This window comes from Erinaceus europaeus, chromosome 13 (assembly GCF_950295315.1).
Source record: "Erinaceus europaeus chromosome 13, mEriEur2.1, whole genome shotgun sequence".
NCBI lineage: Eukaryota > Metazoa > Chordata > Mammalia > Eulipotyphla > Erinaceidae > Erinaceus > Erinaceus europaeus.
The window spans coordinates 64,493,732-64,510,226 of NC_080174.1; the positions used below are offsets into that span (position 1 = coordinate 64,493,732).

The following is a 16,495-nucleotide window of genomic DNA, read 5'->3' on the forward strand; positions in this document are numbered from 1 at the left end:
ATGAGATCCTGAGTTCAATCCCTGGGCCATATATATATATATATGACTACAGTAGCTGAGTTTAAAAAAATGCAGTAGAGGGAATCACCAGCATAAAGAAGTCTAAGGTTGAAGTGGTGGAATTATATAGGTGGGAATCACACGCACACGCGCGTGCACACACACTAGTTGCAGGATCCCAGGGGAATAGTTTAGCATATTTGAGATTTAAGCACTAAATTTCATGCCTGTGGCTCCAGATGTCTCTAGTTGAGCAGTGGTCATTTTCTTTCACAAAAATAAATTAAAAAAAAAAAAAGGAGTCAGGGTTATTCTTAAGGAAGAAGGTGAAAACGGATGTTAGTTGTAGTTAGTGACCTCTGCCATTTCATCTGCCTTGGGTGCAAGGGCAGTAAAAAGAAACATATGAAAAGGTGGTATGTGAGAAACAGATGGTGGCATAACTGGTAGAATGCACACATTATAGTGCCTGAGAACCTGGGTTTAAACACCTAGTCCCCACCTGCAGGGGGGATGTTTCATGAGTGGTGAAATGGTGTTGGAGATGTTATTCTCATCCTTTCTTTCTATCCCTTCCCTCTCAGTAACTGTCTATATTCTCAATAAGTAAATATATAAAGAAAGAAAAGATGGCATGTGATTAAAACACTCTGTTAATTATAAGGACTTCCCAGTTGTCCAATTTTTCATGTTATTGTCATTTATGTTATTGTCATTTATGTTTTGACAACTTAGTAAACTTTATTAAAATAAAATGTTCATTTAATGCCCCATCCCACATGTATTCATCTAGCTCTCCACAAGGACAAAAAAGTCATTTAAAGCGTATTTTCACATTGCAATTGTAATGAGATTTGGAGTAGGCAGATTATCAGATATATATATTTTTTTCCCCAGTGTTATTGCTGGGGCTTGGTGCCTGCACTATATGAATCCACTGCTCCTGTTGGCCATATTTTTCCATTGTTGTTGTTGCTGCTATTGTTGGATAGGATAGATAGAAATTGAGAGAGGAGGGGAAGACGGGGAGAGAAAGACAGACATCTGCAGACCTGCTTCACCGCTTGTGAAGTGACACCCCCCCCCACCCCCCACGGGGAGCCGGTGGCTTGAATCCCTGGATCCTTGTGCCTAATCCAGTGTACTACCGCCCCGCCCCCAGAATATCAGATCTTTTATTGTCATTAAGGAATCAGTGAGCATATGCTGCCAAGTCTCAGGTTGAAAAGACAAGTGTCAGGAATGGAGTGGGAGGATTTAGGAATATCTAGGTCACATCATTACCATTCATATTTGTATCCCTTTCATTTTCCTTGATGTCTTCATTTACCTCCATTTAGGGACCCTACAGTAGCTGTACCCACTCACTCTCCCACCCCAAATACTATTGAAGACTCTTGAGTAAACGTTTGCTGCTCCATGGAACAGTGACATTTCAAAGATGAGAGGCCAAACAATGTACTGAAGTAACCAAAATGCACATTTCAGATATCAGTTAGAGTTTTATGAAGTGGGATTAGAACTCTGTTCTAATGTTATGATTTCTTGTCATAACTTAGTGCTTTTTTAAAAAAGTACTAACCATTGTTCTTATTTAAAAATTATCTTTATTTATTTATTGGATAGAGACATCCAGAAATCAAGAAGGAAGGGGGATATAGAATGGGAGAGAGACAGAGAGACACGACCTGGTCCTTGTGCACTGTAAAATATATGCTCAACCAGGTACGCCACCGCCTGGCCCCTCATAGCTAGATGCTTTTTATCTTTCTTCTTAATTCATCAATTTTGGTGTCACTGGAACAGTTCCACACTCCAAGCCTGGCTTTTTGATTTCAGATATACATATAGAGAGATCACATAGCACTGCCCCACTATCTATGGAGCTTGTTCAGTTCCTGTGGTGGTCCCATGTGGTGCGGAGGTTTGGACCTGGGGACTCTCATGGGAAGTTGTGTGTATCACTGAGTGCACTATCTTTTTCTTATTATTAAAAAGATTTTTTTATTATCTTTATTTATTAATAGAATAGAGACAGTCAGAAATTGAGAAGGAAGGGAGGGATAGAGAGGGTGAGAGACAGAGACACACCTGCAGCACTGCTTCACCACTTGTGAAGCTTTCCCCCTGCAGGTGGGGACTGGGGGCTCAAACCCAGGTCTTTGCGCATTGTAACATGTGTGCTCAACCAGATGCTCCACCATCCGGCCCCGGGTGCACTGTCTTCTAACCCTGCCTTTTATGCAGAAAAGAGTCCTTGTAGAACTTATTTATTTATTTTCCCTTTTGTTGCCCTTGTTTTTTATTGTTGTTGTAGTTATTATTTGTTATTGATGTCACTGTTGTTTGGATAGGACAGAGAGAAATGGAGAGAGGAGGGGAAGACAGGGAGAGAGAGAAAGATAGACATCTGCAGACCTACTTCACCACTTATGAAGAGAACCCCCCAGTTGTTAAAATTTGTAAAGGCTCTGGCCGGGCTGGCTTGCTTCACGGTGGTGAACAGAGACACGGAGACAACGGCTGGGCAGGGGAGCTGTATTTCTTTATTCAGGAACAACGATTCATAAACTAAGACAAACTAATCACCAAACAGAACTCTGCTGTCTCTTTGCGGCGGCGCAAGCACTCTTTCTCTTACTCTGTAACTCGTGAACTCTCCAACTCAGGAACCCTCTCCCTTACTCTGGAACTCAGGAACTCTCTTACTCTGGAAATCTGGAACTCTCTTACTGGGGAACCCTCTGAAACTCTTCCACTGTGGAACTCTCTCTTACTCTGTAACCCTGAAACTCTCGAACTCAGGAACTCAGGAACTCTCGGACTCAGGAACCCTCTCTCCGGGTTCCTTGGGGCGGGGCCAAGCAGGCCCGCGAAATTAATAGGACTGATCCAATTCTCTTGGCGGGGGAGGGCTAGAACAAACCAATGTAAAGCATACGACAATTCCCCTTTTCTTTTTAACTAAATGACTATAGTATCAAGGGTGTGGGGTGAACAGAAACATATATAACAAAAACCAGCATGTTGCCAAGGGAAGGCCTGAGGGGGCCATATCTATCTCTGTGGGCTAAACTTTATCAGCTTAAAAAAAAAAAACATTTCTTGCCTCTGGGGGGCGGGGATAGGCCTAGAGTCCCCAAGGCAGCTTGGCTGCAATTTACTTACTATGAAACAAAACTTGTTATTAGCATATCTACTGCACGATCCAACATTTCTAATAGAGAAGGAATTTGAGACTTTTACATATCAACAACGTCTTTTAACCTTTTGTTAAACCCATTCAAGATGGAGACACACCCTAGGTGTGGGCTGGAGAGGAAGCCTCAGGCATGAGAATAGTTAGCATAGCCATTGTGGGATCTACTTGTCGTATGCTTTACATTGGTTTGTTCTAGCCCTCCCCCGCCAAGAGAATTGGATCAGTCCTATTAATTTCGCGGGCCTGCTTGGCCCCGCCCCAAGGAACCCCGGGAGAGGGTTCCTGAGTCCGAGAGTTCCTGAGTTCGAGAGTGCCAGAGTTCCTGAGTTCGAGAGTGCCAGAGTTCCTGAGTTCCTGAGTTCGAGAGTTTCAGAGTTACAGAGTAAGAGAGAGTTCCAGTGTGCCAGAGTTTCAGAGGGTTCCCCAGTATGAGAGTTCCAGAGTTCCAGAGTTGGAGAGTTCCCGAGTTACAGAGTAAGGGAGAGTGCTTGCGCCGCGGCAAAGAGACAGCAGAGTTCTGTTTGGTGATTAGCTTGGTTTAGTTTATGAATCGTTGTTCCTGAATAAAGAAATACAGCTTCCCTGCCCAGCCATTGTCTCCGCGTCTCTGTTCACCACCGCGAAGCTAACCTGCCCGGCCAGAGCCTCCCGAAATTTTAACAACACCCCACCCTACAGGGGGCTCGAACTGGGATCCTTGCGCCATGTGCCCATAACCCACTGTGCTACCGCCTGACTCCCTCCTTGTAGAACTTTTAAAATTAAAAGCTTAATTTATTTTTATGGAAACACATCCATGTTCATGTGTGATTTCATCACTCTTTGTCACTTTTTTACATTCAGATAAAGACATGAGGGAAATCCTATACCATTGAAGTTTCCTCTAGTGGTGCTGTAGCACCTCCCATGTGGTGATTGTGCTCAAACTTGGCACATGGTAATATGAGCATCCTATTCAGTAAGCTGTTTCGTTGACCCTAAATCAAACTTTCTTAAAATTGAAGTAACATTGCATTATAATATATAAATATCAGGTGTATACCTTGAAAATCAACATGTGTATATACTACATTAAGCTCACTGAAAGTTCCTATCTTTTCACAACTCACCCACACCCCTCCCTTTCTGTTTTGGTAACCATGGTTTGGTCTTAAAGTTCAAAAGATGATTTTTTTAATTTGATTCATTTGATTTATCTATGTACCACATATGAATGAAGCCAGTGTGTTGTTGGTATTTTTCCACCTGGCATTGTAACCCTCTGAGTTCAATCATGTTGCATGTGGAAGCATCTCATATTCTTTATTGCTATATAATATATTCCATTACTAAATAGCATTCCTGCATGTGGCAGGATTGCATTTTCTTTATTGTTAAATAGTATTCCATTGTATATATTTACCACATCTTTATCCATTCACATATGAATGGGTACTGCTTCCCAGTTCTTGGTAATGAATGCCTATAATGCTGTAGTAAATGGGAGTGTGTTTATATTGTTTGACTTCTTTTTGATATATGCTCTCATGTGGAATTTGTATTTTTAATTTTTTGAGGAATCTCCACAATAGTGTTCATAATGGCTGTATCAATTTACATCCACAACAGTAGTTTATATGTGTTCCATTCTTCTGTCACCCCCCCCCCCTAATATTTGTTCCTTTTATCTGGGAAAATTGTCACTTTTGTTTTAGATGATAGCTCATTTTTTTATTTGCGTTTGCATAGTAAGAAGTGATAAACATCTTTCCATGTGCCTACTATTCATATGTCTTCTTCAGAGAAATGGCTATTCAGAACCTTTGTCCATTTAAACATCTAGTATTTGGTTTTTACAACAGATTTATTTATTGTATTTTTAACTTAATTTTAGTTAATATGACATGATTTCATATGGGGAAGAAAATTTGGAGCATTGGTCTGGCTCTTCAAAAATTTGAGTTTTATGAGGTTTTGTATATTTTGGGTATTAATTCTTGCTTTGGTATGTGATATGCAGATTATCTTCTTTCATTCAGTAGGAGGTGTTCTTTTTCTTTTTCTTTTTTTTTTAAAGATTTTATTTATTAATGAGAAAGATAGGAAAGAGAAAGAACCAGACATCACTCTGGCACATGTGCTGCCAGGGATTGAACTCAGGACCTCATGCTTATTACTGCACCACCTTTTGGACCACGGAGGTGTTTTGTTTTCATATAGGTTTAAAAAATTTTTTTGATGAATGTTTTATTTATTTATTTAGGATAGAGACAGAGGTATTGAGAAGGAAAGAGGTTATAGAAAGGGAGAGGGAGACACCTGTAAGCACTGCTGTTATGAAGCTTATCCCCTGCAGACTGGGGGCTTGAACCTGGATTCTTGCATACTGTAATGTGTGTGCTCAACCTGGTGTGCCACGACTTGGCTTCTGAATTATTATCTCTATGAGAATCTCTTTAATTTGATATAGTTTGTTTTTATTTTATTTACTTTTGTTCATTTATTTTTTTATGGCTGCAGGTTCTATGTGCAAAAAAGACTTTAATTTGAGTTTATGCATATGGTATTTGGTAGTGGTCTGGTTGCATTCTTTTGCATGCAGCTGTCCAGTATTCTCAACGTCATTCTTTGAAGAGATTTTCGTTGCTGTGTTGTTGGTTCCTTTGTTTTAAATTAGTTATCCATAAATATGTAGTTTTATTTCTGGGCTTTTCTATCCCATTGATATGTGCATCTGTTTTTATTCCACTACAGTGCTATTTTAATTAGTTATTTTGTAGTATAGTTTGAAATTAGGGAACATGATATCTTCACTTTGTTATTTTTCTCTAGAGTTTTTTTCTCCTGTTCACAGCTTTTTATAGTTTGAAAAAAGTTTGGTTGTATTTCTGTGAAATACATTAGGATTTTGATCAGTATTGTATTATGTGTGTATATTGCTTTAGGTAATATAGCCGTTAAATTTTTAAAATTTGTGACAATAATAGTTTACAAGAGTCTGAGATTACAGGGCCAGTTTTAAGCCACCTACCACCAAAGTTCTGTGCCTCTCCCCCTGTGATAATCACTATTGTTCTCACAAATTTTATAGACAGTTTGTTGTAATACAGCAATATTAATGATGTTAGTTCTTCCAGTCCATAAGTATGAAATGTCCTTCCACCTCTTTCTATTTTTGTTTCTTTAAGCAGTTTCAGTTTTCCATGTATGATTCTTTAAATTCTTTGAGTAAAATTTATTCTAACCTGTTTGGTTTTTTATGTTGTGTATGTATGAGATTGTTTTCCTAATTTATTTTTTACTTATTTGTATGTAAGCATGCAGATTTTTTTGTATATAAATTTTGTAGCCAGGCGGGGATAGATAGAATAATGGTTAAACCCAGAGAGACTCTCATGCCTGAGGCTCAGGTCCCAGGTTCAACCCTAGCACCACCATTAAGCCAGAGCTTGAGCAGTGCTCTGGTTTAAAAAAAAAAAAAAATGCAACCTGCCACTTCACTGTACTCATTTGTTTGTTCTTGTAGGTTTAAAAAAAATTTTTTTTAAGTTATCTTTATTTATTGGATAGAGAGAGTCAAAGAGACACCTGCAGCCCTGCTTCACCACTTGAGAAGCCTTACCCCTGCAGTGGGAACCAGGGGCTCAAACCTGGGTTCTTGAGCATTATATCATGTGTGCTCAGCCAGGTGCGCCACTACCTGGCCCCTGTTCTAATAGAATTTTACTGGAGTTTTGGGAATATTCTGTGTATGTGACTTCATTAGCAAACTGTGCTTTCAGTTTGGATTTCTTTTCTATTATGTCTTAAGTACATATATTGAATTTTCTAACACTGTATTGAATAATAGTGGTGAGCACTGCTCAGCTTTGGCTTATGGTAGTGCCAGGTATTGGATGTGGGATGTCAGGCATGAAAATCTTGTCTTAAAAATGATGCTGTTGAGTGGTCTGGGAGGTGGCACAGTAGATAAGGCTTTGAACTCTCAAGCGTGAGGTCCCAAGTTCAATTCCTGGCAGCACATGTACCACAGTGATATCTGGTTCTTTCTCTCTCTCCTATAATTTTTCATGAATAAATAAATAAAATCTTTTTGAAAAATTATGCTATTGAGGGACTGAGTGGTGGCACACCTGGTTGAGCACAAATGTTACAGTGTGCAAAGACTCAGGTTCAAGCCCCTGATCCCCCTGCAGGGGAAAAGCATCGTGAGTGATGAAGCTGTGCTGCTTCTTTATCGCCTCCTTCCTTCCCTCTTGATTTCTGGATGTCTCTATCCAATAAATAAATAAAGATAATAAGTTGATGCTATCTGACCTGCCCATCTCCATTTTATTGTTAGGGTTACATTCCTGGTTATTTGATGCCCATAATAGACAGACTTAAGTGCCTTGCTACACATTAGCAATTCCAATGTGAAGTGTCAGTCTTCCTTCCTTCCTTTTCTATATCTTATCTATCTATCTATCTATCTATCTATCTATCTATCTATCTATCTATATCCAAAATGTGTTTTTATTGGGATGATTTCCCACTGATCTTGGTTCAGGGTGCTTTCAGTGCTGCTTCCGTCTGAAGGAGCATCCTTCTGTAAGCCTTGCTTTTCCTCCTGTAGGCTGGCAGAGGACAGTGGAACAGCCAACACATAAAACTACTGTTTGTGCATGGCTAAAGACAGTGGTGATCTTATAGCATCCTGGGCATTTGACATCCATGAAGTAAGAGTTGGGGCTCTGCACCAGGCGCTTCTTGTGCTTCTGCTTCTCCTCTTTGGGAGAGGGATGGAGGAGGTCCTTCGCCAGAGGCATGTTCTCGTGGGGAGGCTGTCATCGCCAGAAAGCTCATTCAATATTTCTTTGGTTATATAGGGGAGAATTTCATAAGACGAAAGAAGGAAGCCAGAGCACATTTTGGTACATGTGCTGCTGGGGATTGAACTGGCAGTGTTTGGCGTGCAAGCCTGATGCTCTACTAGTTGAGCCATTTCTCCAGTCACAAGTTTATTTTTACATTCAGTTGCTGGAAAAGTTTCCTATCATATATCATGTTAACATGACAGTTTTTCTTTGAGTGGTAAATTGTATGCTGTAAAGAAATATTCAGTCCATTGTAGATTCCAGGTCACTAATTTTCCCCCCATTCTGTCCTCAAGCTTTTCATGCCTTTTTTTTTAAATGTCCACTTCTCTGATTTATTGTCTTTTACTTATACTCATAGCTCTTCTTGACTTACTTAATTTTAAAATTGCCTGGTACCGCCTATCCTTTTCTCTTGTTCACCAGTGCCCTTGAGTTTGAATTCCTCCTTTGAGCCAACTCCCCCAGCTAACTTGTCTCCTTGCTATTCTTGTCTGCCCTGCTTTTCTCTTCCTACCTTCCACTTGCTCAACTACCTTCTTTACTTAATGCAAACTTCTGAGCCTGTTTCTCCTTATGTCTTTGACCTCCTGCATCTATTTCACTTTTGGTATTCTTGTGTTTGCATGACTCCCCTGACATTTGTGTAAAGGAAGCCATGTATACTGTCTTAAGTTTATCAAGAACTTGTGCTGATGGAGAGTAAAGAGCTGGACTGCAGACTGAGATTTTTACACTATAATTCTGTGGCTCTGTTTCAAAATGATAGTCTTTTCCAGGAAGTTTTGTATTATGTTGTATGTATGTATATATGTATTGTTTTGTATCTTGAACATTTTAAAACCAAATGTATGCTTTGGAGATGAGAAAACAAAAAAGGTTGGAAATGTTGATTCCTAAAATATTTGTTTTGATCATTAACGTATTCACTCTTTTTAAAAAAATATTTTTATATTTATTTATTTTCCTTTTGGTTGTCCTTGTTGTTTATTGTTGTCGTAGTTATTGTTGTTGTAGTTATTGTTGTTATTGATGTCATTGTTGGATAGGACAGAGAGAAATGGAGAGAGGAGGGGGAGACAGAGAGGAGGAAAGCAAGATAGACACCTGCACACCTGTTTCACCACCTGTGAAATGACTCCCTTGCAGGTGGGGTGCCGGGGCTCGAACTGGGGTCTTTCAGCCGGTCCTTGCGCTTGGCACCATGTGCGCTTAACCCACTGCACCACCGCCGACTCCCAACATATTCACTCTTTTCCCTCCAGATATAACTTAGGTTATCCCTTAGTTTGGAAGTTCTAGATTTGTGAATATTGGATATTTTGGGAAGCAGGGATTCTTTCCTTGGTATTGATTAAGGATCTGTTTACCTTCAGGATGACATCTGAACTGGAGAGCAGCCTAACATCTATGGACTGGTTACCACAACTCACTATGAGAGCAGCCATCCAAAAATCTGATACTACACAAAATGCACATGGAGCAGGAATTTCCAAGAAGAATGCACTTCTTGACCCAAATACGACCCTGGACCAGGAAGAAGTCCAACAGCACAAAGATGGGAAGCCACCATACAGTTATGCCAGCCTCATTACATTTGCAATTAATAGCTCACCCAAAAAGAAAATGACTCTAAGTGAGATTTACCAGTGGATTTGTGACAACTTTCCATATTATAGAGAGGCTGGCAGTGGTTGGAAGGTAAGAATTTCATTTAAATCATTTCTATGCAGAAATCAGTAACAATTTTGCCCTCACACTGAAGATAAAGCTTCATTCATATAGTTAGTGATAAAATGGGGGTGGGGGGGCATGAGGGGTAGCGCATCTAGTTAAGTGTACATGTTACCATGGCAAGGACCTGAATTTAAGCCCCTGCTCCTCACCTGTGGGGGGGATGCTTCATGAGTGATGAAGCAGGTCTGTCGGTATCTATTTTTTCTCTCTTCCTCCCTACCACCTTGTCCCCTCTCAGTTTCTGTCTTATCAAATGATAAAATAGAAAAGAAAAATGGCTGCTAAGAGCAGTGGATTCATAGTGCTGTCACTGAGCCCCAGCAACAACCCTGGTGGCAAAAAAAGGAAAAAAATATAAATAAACTGCTGTACACACAGTCAATTTGTTTTGTTTTATTATTATTTTTGTCTCCAGGGTTATTGTTGGGGCTGGGTGCCTGCACTACGAATCTACTGCTTTGGTGGCCATCTTTTTTCCATGGTTTTGTTGTCGGATAGGACAGAGAGAAATTGAGAGAAGAGGGGAAAACAGAGGGGGATAGAAAGATAGACACCTGCAGACGTGCTTCAGTGCTTGTGAAGCTAGGGGAGCTAGGGGCTCCAGTTGGATCCTTGCGTCGGTCCTTGTGTTTTGTACTATGTGCGCTTAACCCACTGCACAACCACCCACCTCCCTATTTTTAAAAAATATTTATTTATTTATTATTGGATAGAGACAGAGAAGTTGAGAGGAGGGGGGGAGATAGGGAGAGTAACAGACTCCTACATACCTGTTTTACCACTCATGAAGCTTCCCCCCTGCAGGTAGGGACCAGGGGCTTGAACCTTCGTCCCTGTGCACTGTAAAGTGTACACTTAACCAGGTGTGCCACTAGCTGGCTCCTGAAAGAAATTTTTTAAATCTTTATTTATTTATTGGATAGGGACAGCCAGAAATCGAGAGGGGAGGGATTGGTAGAGAAGGGAGAGACAAAGAGACACCTGTCTGCAACACTGCTTCACCACTGGCAAAACTTTCCCCCTGCAGATGGGGACTGGGCGTGGGGGGGGGAAGTTGAATCTGGATTCTTGCACGCACATTGCAACATGTGTGCTCAACCAGGTGAACCACCATCCAGCCCCTGAAATTTTTTTAAGTGAGAAACTTAATTTTGATTGAACATTTATTGGAGGGACGTTTTGTTGTTGTTGCTGCTGCTGTTTGATTGTTTCTTTTCCCCCTTCTGTAACTTCACTAGGGCTTGCACCTGTGCAATTCCACTGTTCTGGTGGACACCCCTCCCCCCCTTTTTTCCCCAACTAAAGGGTAAGAGATAGAGAGAAAGAGAAGGAGCGAACCACTGTTCTGTACCACTGCTTGTGAGGCTTCCTCTTTGCATATAGTAATGGTAGGGATTTGAATCTGGGTCCTCACTCCTGGTAAAGTGTGTGTTTTAGTGGGCGAGCTATCTCCTGGCCATTTTGTCAGAGCTTTCTTTTGTTATAGGGCTGGCATAGTTCTTCTTCTAGCGTTTGCCCTTCTTCCGTAGCCAGTCAGTCAACAGCGTCAGGTAGAGCCTGATGTAAAGTTTCGAGACCTCCTTTGAATCTGGAGAGGTGGCAGTCGTTTAAGAGCAGACATAATGTAGTGTTCATTGGAAAACAGTACTTAAGAGTTCAGATAAATTGATAATTGAAGATAGAACAACATAATATTGCGCTAACCCTATTTTTATCTTCCAAGTTTTTAAAAACTTTAGTTTGAAAGAGTTTTAGATTTATAGTCTTATTGTAAATAATAACAAAGGGGTCTCCTACATTCTTCATCCACTTTCTGTGTACTATTATCTTAGGTATCCATACTACTATTATTAAGAGAATGCTGGTATAGTAATGATACTATTAATAACATTTAAATTAGAGACTTTATCAAGGATCCTGGTTCGAGCTCCTGGCTCCCTACCTGCAGGGGAGTCGCTTCACAGGTGGTGAAGCAGGTCTGCAGGTGTCAAAAAAAAAAAGAGAGACTTTATCCGGCTTTGATAAAGTTTTCTAATAATTTTAAAAAGTAATATCCTAGTATTCAATTGCTTTTAGTTGTTGTGTCTTCTAAGTATCCTCCAGTCTGTCCTTTACTCTTGTTATTTATGACCAGACACTTCTGTTTTTTAAAGATTGCTTGTCGGGTATTTTGTAGAATGTTCTGGTTTGATGTCTGATACTCTTTCATGAATACATTGAGGTAACACATTGTAGAAGAAAATGCAGAGGAGATTTGCCTTTTCTGAGTACTAGTCAAGGTGTACTTTGTATCAGTGTGTCTTAATTACTGGGAATGTTAATCTTGATTCTTTGGTTAAGATAATGCCTACCAGATTTTTTCGTTATAAAATTACTGTTTATTACTGTGTAAATTATAAAATGATTTGAGTGATACGTCTTTTTTTTTTTTAAAGATTTTATTTATTTATGAGAAAGATAAGAGGAGAGAGAGAGAAAGAACCAGACATCACTCTGGTACATGTGCTGCCGAGGATTGAACTCAGGACCTCATGCTTGAGAGTCCAGTGCTTTATCTACTGTGCCACCACCCGGACCATTTGGGTGATATATCTTGAGGACGTATAAACATCCTGTTTCTTAAATTTTTGCTCACTAATTTTAGCTTTCACTGTTTGGTCATAATGACAGCTGTTTATATTGTTTTCTTTTTTTTTTTTTAATCTTTTTTTTAATTTCTTTATTGGGGAATTAATGTTTTACATTCAACAGTAAATACAATAGTTTGTACATGCATAACATTCCCCAGATTCCCATTTAACAATACAACCCCCACTATGTCATTCATCATCTTTCATGGACCTGTATTCTCCCCACCCATCCACCCACCCCAGAGTCTTTTACTTTGGTGTAATACTCCAATTCCATTTCAGGTTCGACTTGTGTTTTCTTTTCTAATCTTGTTTTTCAACTTCGGCCTGAGAGTGAGATCATCCCATATTCATCCTTCTGTTTCTGACTTATTTCACTCAACATGATTTTCTCAAGGTCCATCCAAGATCGGCTGAAAACCGTGAAGTCACCATTTTTTACAGCTGAGTAGTATTCCATTGTGTATATATATACCACAACTTGCTCAGCCACTCATCTGTTGTTGGACACCTGGGTTGCTTCCAGGTTTTGGCTATTGCAAATTGTGCTGCCAAGAACATATGTGTACACAGATCTTTTTGGATGGATGTGTTGGGTTCCTTAGGATATATCCCCAGGAGGGGAATTGCAGGGTCATAGGGTAGGTCCATTTCTAGCCTTCTGAGAGTTCTCCCAGACTGTTCTCCACAGAGGTTGGACCAATTGACATTCCCACCAGCAGTGCAGGAGGGTTCCTTTGACCCCACACCCTTTCCAGCATTTGCTGCTGTTACCTTTTTCTGATGTATGACATTCTCACAGGAGTGAAGTGATATCTCATTGTTGTCTTGATTTGCATTTCTCTGACAATCAGAGACTTGGAGCATTTTTCATGTGTTTCTCGGCCTTTTGGATCTCTTCTGTGGTGAATATTCTGTCCAAGTCCTCCCCCCATTTTTGGATGGGGTTATTTGTTGTCTTGTTGTTGAGTCTGGCAAGCTCTTTATATATATTGGTTATTAAACTCTTATCTGATGTATGGCATGTAAAGATCTTCTCCCATTCTGGGAAGGGTCTCTTGGTTTGGGTAGTGGTTTCTTTTGCTGTGAAGAAGCTTTTTAATTTGATGTAGTCCCATAGGTTTATACTTGCCTTAGTCTTCCTTGTAATTGGATTCGTTTCATTGAAAATTGTTTATATTGTTTTCTTTTGTTGAAGTTCTCTTGCTTCATCCCTTCTATCTTCTGTAAAGATGGCCTTTCTCTTCTAATTTATTCAGTCATTTGTTTGTGATATTATAGACTTAGGGATATTTACTTTTTTTTTTTGAGCTGTTATTTGTTGCTCAAGTTGTTGCGGATTTGACCTATTAAAGTTCTTACGAGTAGGTTCCTATACGCTTACACGCTTTGATATGGCCTGATTCTTGTGTCTGTTTATTCCTTTTTAAAAAAACATTTATTGCCCATGTTCAGTGGGGAAGCAATTACAGAAGCCAGACCTTCTACCTTCTGCAACCCACAACGACCCTGGGTCCATGCTCCCAGAGGGATGGAAAATGGGAAAGCTGTCAGGGGAGGGGGTGGGATATGGAGATTGGGTGGTGGGAATTGTGTGGAGTTGTACTCCTCCTACCCTATGGTTTTTTAAATTCTTTTTTAAATAAAAAAAAAAAAAGAATTTTCAGTCAGAATTACCATGCCAAGTCAAAAAAAAAAAAAAAACCAAACAAACATTTATTTATTCCCTTTTGTTGCCCTTGTTTTATTGCTGTAGTTATTATTGTTGTCATCATTGTTGGATAGCACAGACAGAAATGGAGAGAGCAAGGGAAGATGGGGGGGGGGGCGGGGGAGAGAAAGATAGACACCTGTAGACCTGCTTCACCGCCTGTAAAGCGACTTCCCCGACGGTGGGGAGCCCGGGCCTTGAACCAGGATCCTTATACCGGTCCTTGTGCTATGTGCCACTTGCACTTAACTCACTGCGCTACAGCCTGACTCCCTGCCCCCCCCTTTTAACATTCTGTCATATTAAGATATTCCTGATTAATCTGTACCTTCCTTGTCCTAGCCCTAGAACCAACCATGTCTTTAAAAAAATCCTAGTTCCTCATATAAGGTTTCTGATGTACCATCAAACTAATTACCTATCTAATTTATGACAATTAAAAAACGATTTACTTTCTCTTTTATGTTCTGTTCATGTTCCTACATAGGAATTAGCCACTTGTGTGCTCTGTGATATAAGTGCATATGGAGGGAGGGAGTTAATAGAGCTTAAGTCTTCTGTCAGGTGCTATTCTTATTTTCCTTAAGCTTTTCTGTCTGAACACTTTTGTCTCTTTCATTTGACTAGATTTATTAAAGAACTTTACTAGGCACCAATGATGTACAGTGCATCATTGTTAGATAGCAAGAGGCAGGAATTGCTAGAACTTTTTTTAATACCTCTTTGTCAATTCCATGCTGTAATATTGTTTGAATGAAAACCTGGATCCTGGCCTGTCTTTTTTTTTTGTTTGTTTGTTATTTTTTGCCATGATGATTATTGCTGGGGCTTTGTGACTGCGTGATAACTCCACTGCTCCAGAGTCTTTCCCTCCTCCCCTCCATTTTTATGATAAAGAGGGAAGGGGTAGGGGAGGAAGGGAGGTACCTGTAGTATTGCTTTACCACTCATGAAGATTCCCCCTGCAGGGTAGCTTCTCCATGGTAATGTGTGCTCTCTAATGGGTGCACCACCTTTGACTTCTGGTCCCAATAATTATTCATTCATTCATTTGTTTTTCTAATTCCTTCTCATATTTTTCCTCCTTTCTCCATCCACCTTCTCTTTCTAGCACATTCTCTTTCACTCCATCCACATTACCACACCCTATCGGTACCATTTCACCTTGCTTTACCCCATTCTACCCCCCTTTTTAAAATTTTTTTCCCTTTAAAAAAATATTCCCTTTTGTTGCTCTTGTTTTGTTGTAGTTATTATTGTTGTTGTTGATGATGATGTTGTCATTGTTGGTTAGGATAGAGAGAAGTGGAGAGAGGAGGGGAAGACATAGAAGGAGGAGAGACCTGCTTCACTACCTGTGAAGTGACTCCCTTGCAGGTGGGGATCTGGGGCCTTGAACCGAGGTCCTTATGCTGGTCCTTGTGCTTTCTTGGTGCGCTACTGCCCGACTCCCATCTACCCCTTTTTAGTTGATATACTTCATGGATTAGTTGACTAGGGAGAGATTTGCTAGAATTTGTGAATTTAGTCTTTCATTTACTAATTTTTTAAAACATTTTTTTATATTTATTTTCCTTTTTTGTTGCCCTTGTTTTTTTTAATTGTAGTTGTAGTTATTGTTGTTATTTATGTCGTTATTGTTAGATAAGACAGAGAGAAATGGAGAAAGGAGGGGAAGACAGAGGGGGAGAGAAAGACAGACACCTGCAGACCTGCTTCACTGCTTTTGAAGCTACTCCCCTGCAGGTGGGGAGCCGGGAGCTTGAACCGGGATCCTTAATGCCCGTCCTTGCGCTTCACACCATGTGCACTTAACCCACTGTGTCACCACTTGACTCCCTCATTCACTAATTTTAAAAAGATTTATTTATTATATTCTCTTATGAGCAATATGCTAGACTTTGGCAGTGTTAAGAATTTAAGTGCCTGGACTCTAAGGAAGTTTATGAACTACATATAAACAAGTAGTTATGATACTTTTTAATCAGCTCTATAGAAGAGAAATATAGAGTACTGTGCTATGAAGAGCTGACTTAGTAGGATACAGGAAAATATCACATATATATATGACCTTGTAAAATGTGTTGAGAAATTTGAAGGACTTAACAATCATTATGTGGTTCTTAAGTGTTAAAGGACTAAATACTAAGTATATGGGGGGGGGCAATCAGAAAAATGTTAAGGAAGTGGAGATTGAGCTGTCTTGAAGAAGAAGAAAATTTACTTTTTTTTTTTTTTTTTTAATTTGAGGAAGAGGGAGAGGGGGAACCAGAGCAGAACCTGTGGTGGTCAGGATTGCACCCTGGCCCTTATACTTGAGAGTCCAATCCTTCATCTCCTGCGTTATCTCCCGGGCTGTTGTGTAGGTATTTGTAGGAAA

At 40.0% G+C, this 16,495-nt stretch overlaps 2 protein-coding genes across 5 annotated transcripts in view; one reads left to right on the plus strand and one right to left on the minus strand.

Moving 5' to 3' along the window:
• FOXJ3 (forkhead box J3) overlaps positions 1-16,495 on the plus strand; it is a 108,881-nt gene that overhangs the window by 33,123 nt on the left and 59,263 nt on the right. For all 4 annotated transcript variants that reach the window (XM_016189577.2, XM_007526107.3, XM_060206101.1 and 1 more), the window contains one exon: positions 9,414-9,738. In XM_016189577.2, the coding sequence (XP_016045063.1) occupies positions 9,414-9,738 (325 nt within the window). The remainder of the gene's footprint in view (positions 1-9,413; positions 9,739-16,495) is intronic.
• LOC103116246 (small ribosomal subunit protein eS27-like) lies at positions 7,681-8,004 on the minus strand. Its single transcript, XM_007526106.2, has one exon. It carries the CDS (start codon positions 7,987-7,989, stop codon positions 7,738-7,740), a length of 252 nt encoding a protein of 83 aa, XP_007526168.1. The 5' UTR covers positions 7,990-8,004; the 3' UTR covers positions 7,681-7,737.